The sequence below is a fragment of the Electrophorus electricus genome, chromosome 7 (genome assembly GCF_013358815.1).
Source record: "Electrophorus electricus isolate fEleEle1 chromosome 7, fEleEle1.pri, whole genome shotgun sequence".
NCBI classification, from domain to species: Eukaryota; Metazoa; Chordata; class Actinopteri; order Gymnotiformes; family Gymnotidae; genus Electrophorus; species Electrophorus electricus.
Window position 1 is genome coordinate 24,369,512 of NC_049541.1, and position 15,472 is coordinate 24,384,983.

The window sequence follows — 15,472 nt, forward strand, 5'->3', positions numbered from 1 at the left end:
ATTGTGTTAATCGTATGTATGCACACTTAATGTCTATACATACAATACAACATATTCACAATATGAGGGTAAATCACTGAACAAAATCAAAACCGTACAAAATAAATGAGCAATAAATAAATAGGTAGGTAAATAAATAAACAAATGAATTAAAGTACAAATAAGATATTTTATATTACTGTGTCTGCATGCTTGTCATTGTAGAGTTTCTGTACAAACACTACTGACTAAAATAAAAGGGGGTTGATAATGTGCACAGAAGTTAATGAGGCTACTTCACATAATTCCAACAAAAAGTTCAAAGATTGTGTCAACCAAGCAAGTTAGGAAGCACTTTTAGAGACTTTCACTCACACACACTCTCTGACTCTCTCACACACACACACACAGTTTCACAATAAAAACATATTTCTGTACACACACACACACACACACACACACACACACACACACACACACACACACACACACACACACACACACACACACACAAAAACACAAAAACACCATCATTGGGAGACCCTGATTTTGCTGCGCCCACTGTATCCCCCTATCGTCCTGAGAGTTTAATGCTAAGACCAGCCCAACTGGGAGGATTGGACACACTGAGTCACAGGATCCTCTCAGAGAGCCACTCCCCCATGGGCAAAAATACAGCATACAAAAAAGCCTCTCCCTGTTTCCAAGCATGGCATTATAAGAACAACAAAATTTAAGTCACTGAACTTGCTACTGGAAAGACATTAATTAGTCAACTACAATGAAAAACCTGCATTTTCAGCAGTTTTCATCTCTTGTTTTAGGTTCATGTTTCTTGTTTTTTGGGAGGGATGGCAGGCAGGGGTCACCTGAGTAGCCCCTTACCCTAGATATTGGCAGACCATCCACCCTCTACATCCAAAAGGAAGTTAATTTGTATATTACACAGTAAAGAATGTGATGGAGCTAAACATCTCACATGACTGGAGGGTTTACCATGGAGAACAACCTGGTCAAGAGGGATATCACTTAAAAGCGTTTACAATAGCAAGCATCAGTACAGGAAACAGAAGTGGCTACAGAATACTGAAGGCATCTTCTTCCATTAGCAGTAATCCAACTTTCACAAATAAAAGACCTCCATATCATAGTATTACAGTGTATCGCTGATTGTTCGAATTCAGAACGAATATTGCTTTTATCATAACGTACCCTGTTCTGCTGCCATTTCCTACCCATACGTTACGGTAAAAGAGAGAGACACAGTGAGAGACACACAGAGAGAGAGAGAGAGAGAGAGAGAGAGAGAGAGAGAGAGAGAGAGAGAGAGAGAGAGAGAGAGAGAGAGAGAGAGAGAGAGAGAGAGGGAGCAAGGCCGAGGGAGGCTGATAACTAAAAGTAAAGTGATGTTGCATGGCTGTGTGGCAGACAGAGGTGGTCCGGAAGGCTCAGCAAGGCAGGAAGAGAGGAGGAAGTCGTCCACGCGGTGCCAGACCCACTGGGCTTCACCCACAAGTGCACTGTTGCTGCCAACCAATGGAGCAGTCTGTCTCTGCTGAGGCAGGAGGGGGCGTAGCAACGGGGTAGGCAGGGGCGGGGTCAACGTTGCCAAAGGGTCACTACATCACACTGGTGGACAAGGTGGCACTTTCGAGGGGAGGTCTAGGGCCTAACTTTACATATGGAGTAGAAGGGCTGTAAATATGATCACGGAAGCAGTAGAGAGACCGGAACAATTGTGGAGATTAAAAAAAGAAAAAGAAAAAACAAAAAAAAAAAAACAAGCAAAAAAACCCCAATTAACATCAAAAACCTCCTGTGGATTCCTTGTAGCAGTGAGAATTAACTGTAGATCACAAATATACAAACACCCTGCCAATTTGTTCAGTGCCAGTATATATGCATGTTAGTGTGTGCGTGTTAGCGTTAACTACTTAAGCATGTGTATGATAAAATGTGTGTTCACTTGGTGCAACATAACAAACTAAGAGGTCTGAGCATGAACAATGGGCCTCATTAATCAAAAAAAACCGCATTCAAAATAAATAAATAAATAAAAGCAGCATCGGTCCCGGAGCTAAAGGCAAGATGGGTGTCTACTTCTGTCCACAGGACACGCATCACTGAAGCTCACGCGTTCCACTGCACCACGTGACCATGCATTCATTTGATTGGCTGGCGGGTCACATTGCCCAGCCTCCATAACTGAATCCTGATCTTGCGCGGCCTGCGTTTTTGTGTTAAAAAAAGACCCTCATACTTTTGATTACATTTGATAAATGAGGCGCAGTGTTTCAAAGGCATTTGATGGAATGTTGTATAAATATGACACTCAGCTCACACACATAGATTAGCTGAGACAAAGTGTCTGAACCCTGCCTCGGTATGTATTAAGATGTATGTCAGCAATTGCTTAACCTTGAACTGTGAATATAGAAATACTTAAGTGTTGTTCCCAGCTAGGTTCACAATGTGTGTGTATGTGTGTATCAGTGCACAGTTCTGGCCACCCTTTCATGAAAACAGACCGGCGAGGTGTATCTGTGTGTTTCACCGCCCAGAGAGCGTCCGCATCCCCGCCTGCATGTGAGCACGTGCGTTGTTGTGTGCGCATGTGCACGTGTGCACGTGTGAGCTCTCAGAGTCTGGTCTGGGCTTCGGGGATGTAGATCTCAATGCTATCCGCGCTCTCTGTCGCCGAGTTCTGGCGCACCGACGCCGCCCTCTTGGCCGCCATCAGGCGTCTGCGTGCCTCCTGCCTCTGCTTCTCTGTGCTCTCGAGGGAGCGGTCACGGGTCAGCGGGGGGTGAGCTTTGGGGGGCTTCTTCGGCACGGGTGGGGGGAGCCTCCTCTCCTGCACACAGCACACACAGCCCTTCAGTCTCCACTAGGGGACTCCGCTAAGGGGGGAGAGAGGGCGCTGCCAAACACGACGTCTTAGCAAGTGAGAAACATCCTGAATAGAGGAAATATTATATGTCTACTACTTGTCTGCTTCCCCAAATTAATAACAAAGATTATTCAAACTCTTTTAGAAAATAATTTTAAGTGATCTGACTGCAATTACAGATATCTTTATTTCAAGAAAGAAATGCTTGATGGAAGTAATACTTACCTGACAATGCATATGATAATTTAACTTGGTAAGTCATTTGGTAAGACACTTTAAACTAGTAGCAAAGCAATACTAGAAATAGACTGAATTGATTTTTTTTTTTAGAATGATAACATATTTAGAAATAGTAGAAATATTTACATTCAGGATGTTTTCACTTGTTAAGATTTTTTTCAGTGCAGAGAAAGAGTAAGCAAGACAGATAGTGAGTGAGAGAGAGAGAGAGAGAGCGAGAGAGAGGGAGAGAGAGCGAGAGAGCGAGAGAGAGAAAGAGGGAGAGAGAGAGAGAGAGAGCCGCGAAGATGAAGCACACCTGCGCACACATGGCATGCCACGGCTAGCGCTAGCCCAAGGCCGAGTGTGCGGGAGGGGAGGGTGTGGCCCAGCCCAGCAGGGGTAGGGACGAGGTTGGGGGGGTGGGCGGCACCGCCCACTCCCCCACCCCCCATTGCTGACAGCGAGTACCTGGATGGAATGACGTCTGAAAACTGCTTCACTGTCAATACAAACAAAACACGGAGAGGATGTCAGCAAATCAAGAGTGAGTGAGAAAATGAAGACGAATGAAAAAAACACACACACACACACACACACACACACACACACACACAAACCACAAAAGCCAATTGTAGCCATGAGAACCAGTATGGGCAACAAGACTTTACCAACATCGACAGAACAGATGGGGCACATGGAGTCAACAGCTCAGTCCGGGTCCCGCACGCACGGTTTCACCGCCAGCGTAAGATAGGCCAAGACATGCTAGGTCCTGGAACAGCCACTGCATCAAAGCATGTTAAGAACGTATACACTAGTACATCATATGCAAGTTTAAATGCCCTTGACATTGTAGCAACGGCACTAAAGCATGCTGATGACTAAAGTCATGTGATTTCCCTGAGCATGGCTTTTTCTGGGCCAAGCCCTTACTCACGAGCCCCACGACGCCCCCTGCTGGGGCAAGGCCCCCTCTACCTTTCTCTCGGGGGGCTCGAGGGGTCTCCAGCTGTTGGCCTTGAGCTGGTGCAGCTCATCAAACTTCAGGCTGATGTTCTCGATGGACAGCTGCAGCATATCCCAGAAACCGGCCAGGTCCTGCGCTGCGGGCCGTGCGTGGGCGTTCGGGTTCTAGCGGGTCGGGAGCGGGACACACAGGGAGAGATGGTTAAGCCCAACCCAGAAGATGCAGATCCTGTAGAGCGCGTCAGAGGCCGCGGTGCTGTCCGAGGTCCTGAGGGAGAGCGCTGCGCTCACCAGGTTCTCCTCACAGAGCTCCCGGAACTGCTGGAATTTCTGAGACATCAGCAGCTGCGCACTGCCGACCGCACTCCGGATCTTCCCCAGGACTTCACACACACACGCACACACACACACACACACACACACACACAGGCACGCACGCACATTTTAGCACATTACCCTGGTTTTACGTGCCTTCTTTAAACTCATCTGCAGTGATAGGGAGTATTTGAATTAAACGTATTTGAAATATCTATTTGATTACATATTTCAGCTTTTTTGCAATTGCTGGAGCAGCAGAAAATCAGGACTCGCCAACCCTTTCAGGCGTCAGGGGATGGGACTCACTGCCCCAGGGGGCGGGACTCACTGCCCCAGGGGGCGGGACTCACTGTCGTCGGGCAGCTCGTTCTCCTGCTCGTCCTGCTCCATCTGCCGGCACCAGCCCTCCATGCGCTCGGCCTCGGCCTGCAGCAGCTTGAGGAACCAGCGTCCATCGCGCTGGCACACCGAGTGGCCCACCACCTCCAGCGGGTCCTCGGTCACGCTGTCGATCCAGGGGTCCGGTGGCGGCAGGATGGAGGGGTCAAAGCCCACGTCCTCGTAGTCATCGGACGCACAGGCATGGTAGTGGTTGCCCGAGCCCTGGATGCTGACGGTGGAGGCGGAAGCGTCGCGGGAGTACTGCCGCTGCAGGCAGCCCAGCGGCGGCAGGCTCACGTCCAGGGGCTCGGCCATGGGGTAGTCTGGGCCGTCCAGGTCGGCCTGCACCGCCGTGGTCACGCTGTTGGAGCGCGTGAAGCGCCGGTGGCTGGGGCGACAGGAAAGAGGCAGGAGGTAGGCGGGAGAAAGAGAGAGGAGGAGAGAGAGAGACGCTTGTGGTAGGGCTGCACGGCAAAGCCCTTTCATCCGGCCTGCTCGGCTCTGACAGCAGAACCACGGCTGTTGTCGCGGGTGGTAACGAGCGTGCGAAGCCGGCGCCATGCAAGCGTTAATGCAGCGACAGGAGCGCAGCGGCGCTTCCGTCCCGAACGAGCCTAACGTTGGATACCATCCAACCCCCCAGACGAGCTGGAGAAGAGCGTTATTAAAGAAAATTACAGGGCATTTTTACAGGGCAGGCAGGCATGATGCTCAGTAAGCACACAGACAGGGTGACGAAGTCTCGGTGTATCAGATACTGGAGATACTGGACCACAGAGTGGCAGACTCTGAACTAAATGTAATTAGTGCCTCTTCTGCTGAGGGAGGCCGATCGCTGCACACACCACCTGTGAGTCAGTGCTATGATTCATCACTGGGACATGCATTTAGTGGGGTCACGAATCCAGCACAGACGTGCCCCCCCCCCCCCCCCCCCCCCCCACACACACACACACACACACACACAATACTCTGAAGTCTTTACGGGGAAATGACACAGTCACACAATGAAACACGTAAAACACTGCAGGCTGCTCCTGTGGGTGCCTGGGGCTTACACAGCAGCTGGTCATCAATGATCTAGCTGCTTTATATAGCAAAGACAGGACAGGTACACACACACACAGTGAGCTACCATATAGCAGAACCTGTAAGTACTAATGCATTTTCACTCACTCACACACACACACACACACACACACACACACACACACACACACACACACCTTCTCTCCTCTTCAACTTGGACCCCTACAGACTGGAACTTTGACTGGTCCTCTTCCTGCTGATCCTCCGGGCCGTCCACCTGTACAAACGCATCACACACACAGGTCATCAGTCACACCCACACCCACACACACAAACAGGATAATGCTAGCTCTGAAATTATGCACCGTATCCAGATAGCATCACAGCGAGTAAAACTCCAGGTGTAAGCTGAGGCTTGGTCTATATTTCACCCCGATTCCATCTGTCTAAATTCCGCAAAACCGTCCGGATCTGTCACAGCTTATAACACTGCAAGGCAAGGCACTGATGTTCTGTCACCACTGGAGGTTCGGCATTTGCGTGCTCAGTAAAAGAATAACAAAACATGCACACACACACACACTAACCTGGATGCCAATGGACAGGCACCTGCCCTTCCGCAGTGCCTCCCGGTGTCCATCGTCGAGCGTGGGCATGGGAACAGGCACGGGCAGAGGTAGGGGCAGCATGGGCACCGGCACAGGTATGGGCAGAGGTGTGTGTGTGGGCCCCATGATGCCGGCGCTGCTGTTCACATGCTGGCTGGCGGGGCCGTGCACCTGCGCGTTGGCTGCCTCGATGGCCGCCGTCAGCGCCTTCATGCTGTCGATGCTCTCCGTGGAGTTACTGAGGGCCGAGTGGAGCCCGCTCTCGGCCCGGTGGCCCGGCCCGTCCATGTAGGCGTCCTGCGCCGACTCCGTGCTGCTCTGCGCCGTGATGCTGATGAACGGCTTGGTGGAGGTGCGCGGCGGCACGGGTGGGGGTGTCTTCTTGTACGTGGTGATGCACGACGACACTGGAGCGGGGTCACAGGCAAGAATGGGGGGCGGTAAGTCATGCCACAGGTGCCCCACGGGCTGAAACTGTTCACAATGTTTCGCAGGGTAAATGCTGTGTGGAGTTGGCAAAGGACTCAGATCCAGCAACATTCCACTACAAAGGGAGAGAAGGACCCAGTATCCAATACTAAACATGAGATAATCCACAAGTCTTTACAGTACAAGAGGACTTTGGCATGTGCATGTTTCATTTCATTTCTTGTCCCTATTTGAACATCCACAAGAGGGCAGGAGAGAGCAAACCAGAAAATGGCAACACACTCCCCCCCCTCTCTCTCTCCGTTCACACATGCCTAAATGCCACCATTCCCTCTTGCTGTGCCATGCTGTTGGAACTGGGCCACTACATAAAAGTAGCACCAGGAAGAAAATCACACTCCCGAATCCCAGTGCGAGACAGACTGGCCTAGACCTTCCTTATAGCTCGCAGACACACCAGGGCAAACTAGCCTGTACGCCCTCCCACCCGTGTTCCCATGTCAGAGCGACTTCTTCTTAAACAGCACAGCGAGGCTCGCTCACTTTTCAACTGACAGGGAACAGACCGGGAGACACCTCCTGTCTCCTTTGACAGCTGGCTGTGTGCAGAAAGTTTCAGCCAGCATCTCAGCGAACATCTTCTGCCCTCGGGGTACACTATAATATAAAATACAACCATGTTCATATGCGCACAAGAGCACAGATACATGCATGTGTGCGCAGACGCATGCACACGCGCATACATGCGCAGAGACGCACACATAAAACTGAGCTGTTTGACCGTTGAAATAAGGTCTCGATGTGAGTGTAATGAGGTGAAGGGTGATAAGGGAGGCCCTCTCTCACAGTTCCTGCCCCGTTGCCCCGGAGAGCAGCGGGCTGGTTAACTGATGGAGCTCACTCCTCACTCCAACTCAGCGTGTTCCGGCATGCGCTGCCGAGATAAGGCACTGCCGCAAGCACACTATCAGCCAGAGAGATTTCCGTCGCACAACCTCTCCTGTTCCTCACTCACCCTTCCGTTCCCTTCTCTCTCTCTCTATGCTCATCTCGCCCCCCTCCCTGCAGTCCACTCTTTCTCCCCCCCCCCCCCCCTCCTCTGCTTATCCTCTCCCCCTCTTTAATCAACTCCATTCGCGGTGTACCTGCATCTGCGGCGACGTCACCCATGACGCCGCAATCGGGCGCAGCCCTGGGATCGCTCCCAGACAGCCCGCCGCCGATTGGCCCTTTGTCTTGGCCGGCCGCGGCTGTATCCAGGAAACGGAGAGCCGCGCGAGAGCTCCAGCTTTGTTCGCCTCCTGCTCCCCCGCCAGCTGACGCCCCCGCACCCGCCGGAGAAGAGAGATAATGACAGCCTCGGCCGAGCTGCGGTGACACAGCGAGAAAGCTCGCGTCGGTAAGACCCCGAAAGCGGAGCAGCAGGACACCGGAAGCGGTAGGTGCGGAGGTGTTACGGGGTTGTCGAGTCAGCTCTGTAATGGCGGTGCAGTTCTGAACGCGCCACACTATGATGTAACGAGGCGGCGGCGGCCCAGTGTGGCCAGCGGCTTGCAGGTGCCTTTTTACAAACCCACCCCCTCTTCCTTTTAGAGGGAGAGACAAAGAACCCCCCCCCACCCCACAAAAACACAGCATGAAACCGCAGAAGACTTGGCTTTGGCTAAAAGGTTGAAGTGTAGACATAACGCCGTGCGGTTATCCTACCCATGTGCTGAGTAAACACACCCACGCACCGTGCCGTGACGTGGTTCGACCTGGTCTGCTGCAGTACCACTTGTGCCCACCAGGGGCACCTCGCACTTCTACAGCACAAAGCGCATGACTTAAAATGTCTTGTTCCACAGAGGGGAAGTAATGCGTAATACAGGAAGACATGCTGGCCCCTTCAGAGTTGTAAGTGAAAACATATGCCAAAAGGCTTAGGAATTCTAAGCAAATATGCCAGCGTGATATTAATTAAAGATGAATGACTATTATATGATCCAGAGGAAGTGTGCTAAGTCCAGCATTTGAAGCGTTGCTCAGTTCACTGATTCAACTGCACTGCCACATTTGATTCAGGTTTTTAGCCTGCCACCAGCCAGATGCAGCATACAAGGACTTTATCAATGTTTATCTCTGTCACAAGTTCAAAGGTGAAGAGTCCACTACTGTCCAGAGAGTATTCTTTTGTATTAGCCCATATATGCTTGTCCAGTGGCATGAAGGTTAGCATCAGGTAGGCCCATAAACAGCAGCCGTTCGTGGGGTTCTTAAGTCCTCATCTGGTTCAGCAAATCGACCCCCCCCCCCCATCTGCTAAGCCAGGTCCACACGCAAATGTGCGCGCGCACACACACACACACGCACTCTGACACCATGTCCATCACACCATCCTTTGCCATAAGGGGACAGGCACAGGCTGGCAATGACCTGCGGCGTTTTGGAACAAGCAGAGCGTCACGTATGTGCTCCCGTGATAGCACTGCGCGCTACAGGTCAAAGCTCTCCTTCCAGTGGTCAAGGCCGCACCTGCGTAGGCCACAGTCACAAAGCTCTTTTGTCAGCACGCCCTCTAGCGTCCACGCACGGCAGACGGTTAGACGACTACATAACATGGTAATAAATCCAGGCTGTGTCTGCTATCTGAACAAATACAAACGATTGAATCCAAGTGAAGGCAATCAAAATGCATAAATGAATAAATAAATAAATAAATAAAGAATACCCACGACGGCTCACAAAGATGGTCTAAAAATACCCTCGTTTTGTTGGAAAAGGCTATTTGCGGCATGTCTGTGGAACACCTACATAGCTCTGTGCCTAAGGATATGACTCACTGCGTGTTGGGAGGAGACGAGAGTGATGGCATTATTGCCGTCCGGGCATGAGTCTAATATACTCTTACATAATCTGATCTGTTTTGCCAGTGAGAGGGAGAGGACTTAGTGGGAGTTGATGTAGTTAGCAGTCTGCGTAAAAAAAACCCCCAGACATTCTTTCAAAGTCACTTCAGCTCGAGGAACGGAGACTCTGTTCCACTTTTAGTGCTGTTTGTAGCATGTGTGTCTGTAGAACCTCATTCTCCTTCTACGGCATCAAATCAATGCTAAATGTGACAAACAGCGTTAAAGTGGTGTTAAATCAATGTTAAACCTTAACATCAACGTTAAAACAATGTTAAAGAAAAATCACTCAGGCACGTGACGAAAGTGATTTTTTGAACAACCATGTTCTGGTTTTCAAAAAGAAGCCTTGCCTAGGGGACAAATAACAGGCCTAATAACGAAGATGTGTGAGGGTGAGGAAGAAGAGGACATATGGCCACGCTATAAACCACTCTCGCACGATGAAAACCAGCCTTGCACATAACAAATGTCACACTCGTCTGCTCTTTCTTCTCGCTGTTAAGCATTTGTTCGTGAAACAGATTCAATTAATTATAGTTTTACAATTGTGGGCAAAGCTCATGCGTAAGCAACCGTAACCCGATCTAGGATTGGTTACTCCTGTTTTCTGGAACTCAGTTGTGATTGGCTGTGTCAGTGGTCATCACAGTCCTTGTTCTTGCTGCTTCGCGGCGATACAACATTTAGCCTAGAAATGGGTATCAAGTCATCCTATATGTGGACTATTCAAGTTGTGTACAGCTTCCTTGTCTGCCAAGGAGGGCCTCCACAGCAATAATAATGTCATGTATTTTATTATTATTTATAGCAGGCAGACCATTCTAACCCTTCAGAGATGCGTTGCAGTATATATGCACCTTCTGGTGATATGTCAAAGGGTTCTGGAATGTAACGGTGTGTCCCAATTGCGCACTTAAAACTATTTATTTATTTATTTTTTGAAGTATGTAGTAAAGTCAAAAGTCATAAACTTGAGTATACTCAAAAATATACAATGTATATTTGGAACTGGCCGATTTTGTTTAGTATGGTACCGATGGACACTACTGTCGATGAACACCGGTGTCCCACAATCTAAACAGATACTAAACAGAAAGGAAGGAGCTATGCACATCTGTAAATTATTGGAAAAAATCGTGGGCAGAGGCTCCAGTAGGGCAACAGAGGCATCATTGCTGGTGTATACATGTGAGTGTGCCCGAAATGTCTGGAAAACTAAAGGCAACACCTTGTGACACTTTTAGTAAGATAATTGTCTGAAACATTTGCTGGATGTAAGTAAGCTAGCCACCTAGGCAACCATCATAAGCTAACTATAGCAAGATAACTTTCAGCAGCTAATGTTACTGAATGTTAACATGTGCATAGTAGAATTCAGTGAGAACAATTTTACATTTCAGTTTAAGTCTGAGCCATCGAGGTTATCTCATGGTGTTCCCCAGGTCTCAGTTCTTTGTCCACTAACTTTTATTATTTACATGATTAAACCCAGGCCTGGCTGGAAAAAAATGGATGACTTTAGTTTTTATTAAATAGTGATAAATAAAAGGTCATACTAATTGCCTCTCCAAACACCCTTAATGAAACTGAATAGCACAAACTAAATATCCCAGACTTTACTACTTATTTCTTGGTTCTTGGTACTACTTATTGCTTGGGTTTAGAGTCTTGAAATTATTTTAGATCCCACATTATTATTTATTTGCTACATTAAAAATTCTGTTAAGGCTCCTTTCATTCAGTTTGTGGATTGCATGCCTATCTTTCTCATCCATGTCTTAATTAATTGAATTAGCTGAAATGCCATACTCTACAGCCTCCTTACCTCTGGCTTTGAGTTGCAGAACTCATGTGCGATGTTTCTTTCCCCTATCAGAAAATGGCAAGATATTACTCCCACGCGCATACACTTACGTTGGCTACCTGTTCAGTCTTGCATGCAATATAAGGCCCTGCATGGTTTGGCTGTTCCTTACTTCTTTACCTTCCCTCATCAGTATTCTCTTTGGTGTATTCTCTGTTCTTCTAACACTGCTTTACTCTCTGTTCCTTCTTCTAAGCTCCACACCGCTGGTGATAAGGCTGTTAGAGTAGCTGGTCCTACACTCTGGAGCAGCATTCCTGCTCCTATGTGCTTGTACTTCTCTACTTTCTTTGTCTTTTAGCCTGCCTGCAGCTTAGCAATAGCATATATTGTATCTTGAACAGTGCTTCTAAGTGAAATTGTATTATTATTATTATTATTATAATACTTTTTCCCCTCAAAAAATTGTCCAATTGTTAACAGTTCATCAGCATCTTGACAATGACAATGCTTTCAACTGATTGCATTGATGGTCATTAGTGACAATACATTTGACTGATTTGTGTGCATTTTGAAGCTCTAGCTATTTTTTTTTTTTTTTTTTTTTTTTTTTTAAATTTTAAACATTTAATTAATTTATTATTAATATTATTATTAGTAATAAACTTCATTTCAGAAAATGTGTTTTAGAGGTTGCAAACAAGGCTGAGAAAACTGCCTTGGCCCTGCTATCTCGATAGCTTATCTGCTGCACGGTGTGTGAAAATATTAGTTCACTCTGTACTTTGCAATTATTAGGTATACCCATAGCTAAGACATTACTTCTGTACAAGACGTCCTTTTGATCTCTTGTTTATGCAGATTTCAGCAATCGAGAGGTAGTCACACAACCCCAAGACGTTGATATGTCATTCTTGTTAAGATGTTAATCTTGAGAAAATAAGGCAGTTAACCCTAAAAATACAAGGTTTTTACATGAAGTTGAGTACAGTGTCTAAGAAACCATTATCCTCTTTTACACTGCAAGGCTGAACAGTTATGAGTAAGGCATTTCCACATGAACATGCTTTGGCACAGAATGCTTCCAATCCAAGCTCAGCCCAGTTTTCTCAGCTTGGTTAGATAACTATGCTCAGCACTGCAGAACCATTTGGGTGGCATGGCTTAATGAGAAATGGAAGTAAACCACGTCTCGTTGCCGTTTCTCTATCAGCAACATTTGCCGTTGGTACATGTCCTGTGCTTTTCTGCATGTGTACAAAGTAACAGTCCAGAAATCCCCAAAACTCCATCTGTTCAGACAACCCAGTGGCACACTTATGTGAACAGGCCTCTGCCACATGTATGGCTTCACCCTAATATAAAGCACGGCCCTTGTGGAACAAGAAAACGCCAACCGGTCTGAGGAGTCTGGAATGCTGCGGAATGGCCTTACAAGGTCTTTGTAACTGTTTGGCTCCACAGTGGAAAAGAGGCTATTTAATAATGTCAAAATGTTTACTGATGTACTTCCATGTTACATAATTAGCTGTTGGCTTGCTAATAGCAACTTGTTTTCAAGCCCTGGGGAGCAAAAATACTAGACTAAAAATTCTAGTTTTTTTACACTAGACAAAATGGAACACATTAGATTAATAATAATTTAAGTAATCCTCATTACTTTAACCATTGTCACTAATATTCTACATTACAAGCAGAAAGTCATCTTAAATGTTAACTTAAACTATCTCCAACACAGCCACTAGTTGATGTTAGCGAAAGTAATCATTCTTGGATGTACTCCAAATGTATAGCTAGCTACTTACTTAATTACATGATTAATGAGATAAGAATGACCACTTCTCAGACAACAGTGTGTGTATTGCTGTCTTCAGTACTATTCACTTGTGTGCCCCACTATCTTAGCTGGCTAGCCAGACACAAGCAAGGCTGGACACGTGGCACTAGGGAGTACTCGTGGGGGTACACAGGGAGTACACAGGTGTGGGTCTTAAGTCGGCATGCTCAGAATCTGTAGCTGAATAATACTAACATGGAACAACACAATTTCAGCTGTCCTACCCAAAGCAACCCACAGCCTAGTTCACCAATCAATGCAGAAAATGCATGTGCATCACCAAATCTCCCTGGTGAAACTGAAATGTAGCGAGTTTCCTTGTGCATGCTAGTTTTACAATAGGAGTTGGTAGGGATTTCATTCGTGAGCAAAATTCACATTGAAGAGGTTTTTTTTTTTTAAATGGTAGTTACATCCTGTAACTCAAGTGCATACAGTGAAAAGAAAAAGTGTATTTATATCAGAGATTAGATTTAGATCCACATCTTTCAAATCGTGAAACAATTCCTAAAGCGCTCGTTTTTGGTTAGCTCTGCTGTAAATGGAATCGAGGTTAAACCAAGAGTTAATGCAGACGTCCGAAAAGAATAACCTACTCTATATCCAATAGCTTTGACTCAAATACTTATACAAATACTTTGACTCATCTAATTATGCAGAGATGTTTGACTCAAAGTCATTTGTGCAGATAGGGGATGAGAATGAGATTTTCTTGACTGTCTAAGGATGAGGCCAACACAAAATCGAGTCTCTTGCTGCATGAACACACCAGGGCCGTTGCATCAAAAGTGGCGTAGAGACTGCTAAACTGCTCTGAGGTATATTTTTATTTACATCTTATGACTCAGTGATTTAATGAATAAATGAATGGGTGAATCAGTCATATTTAAATCCTTAGAGGTCCATGACATGAAGAAATACATTTTTGAAGTAGGAGCAACAAATATATATACAAATACACATACCAACAAATACATTTTAGGCTATTATAATGATATTATTTTGTTATATAGCAATAATTGAACATATAGATAACAAACAATTGTAGGTCATATTGTTAATATTAGCAAGCTGGAAAAAACTCTGCCAAAAAATGAAGGGCTATTTAAGAGCTGAAAGGGCTCATGTTGGTATGCTGAGCTAATTGGTATGACTCACTAAAAAGAGTTGAAATGGCCATAGTGTCAGTCAGTGACTCAGGGAACAAAATTGCCTCTTTGAAGCAAAAACTGTAACATGGCCGTGTTAAAATGAGAGTTTTGTATTTCTCTGCTGCCTTTGGCATTTCAGAATCACTGTTTTGCTGTGAAACCATAAGCTTGTGATTTTCTTCACTAAGACTGTATTAACAAAACACCCTGGAAAAAAATTTAATTTAGGTTTTTCCCACCGTGTCATAAAACAAATCAGTTTAATTATGGAAAGTCTGAAAAAAAGCATTAAGAGATGTGCTAAATTTTGGCAAATTTTTTAAAGAAAAATTTTATACAAGCTTATACAAGCTTATAAGGAAGCGTATACAAGAAAATGAAAGTGCATTAGAAAAAAATCGCAGCACTGCTAGACCACTGACAGAGAGAGACCACCGATCACAACCGACGTCCAGAAAACATTTAAAGAAAACTTAACAGCTACCAGCCCAAAAAATGTCAAGAGCAATCCACAGTGTGTGTGGCTGGTGTGTGCCTCACATACCGGAATGTTCTACCAATAGTCCCACCATCCAACTGTCCGGTGCTTTGTTTCCTGCGCAATTCTCTCTACCTCTGAAACAGAAATGTCAGTAATGACATTCCACATGCTGCAATGTCAACTCCGGCTATGCCGTTGAAGCGCAGGTGATGCTGGAGAGCTGCAAAGCTCCACTATCGCTGTGATTAAGCACTCGGAGTAGAAGGGCACGGCAGCAGTGGTTAAATGGGTAAACACATCACAACAAAGTACTCTGGAGAACCTGTCACCGCACACAAACCCATTACACAGGTTCACAGAACATCATGCTGCATTAACCACTTAGTACTTGCAGGTGTCATATAAGACTGTGGTGCATGATTGCATGTGTGTGTGTTTGTGTCTGTGTGTGTGTGTGTGTGTGTGTGTGTATAATTACTGGCTAGC

At 46.4% G+C, this 15,472-nt stretch overlaps 1 protein-coding gene across 2 annotated transcripts in view; it reads right to left on the bottom strand.

The window, feature by feature from the left end:
- Positions 1-443: 443 nt before the first annotated feature.
- The window catches only part of dlgap1a (discs, large (Drosophila) homolog-associated protein 1a), a 78,845-nt gene continuing 63,816 nt past the window's right edge, over positions 444-15,472 (bottom strand). For both annotated transcript variants that reach the window (XM_035528572.1, XM_027001269.2), the window contains exons 7-12: positions 6,373-6,800; positions 5,983-6,062; positions 4,726-5,144; positions 4,349-4,440; positions 4,070-4,222; positions 444-2,833 (exon numbers count right to left, since the gene is read on the bottom strand). In XM_035528572.1, the coding sequence (XP_035384465.1) occupies positions 2,618-2,833; positions 4,070-4,222; positions 4,349-4,440; positions 4,726-5,144; positions 5,983-6,062; positions 6,373-6,800 (1,388 nt within the window). In that variant the 3' untranslated portion in view covers positions 444-2,617. The remainder of the gene's footprint in view (positions 2,834-4,069; positions 4,223-4,348; positions 4,441-4,725; positions 5,145-5,982; positions 6,063-6,372; positions 6,801-15,472) is intronic.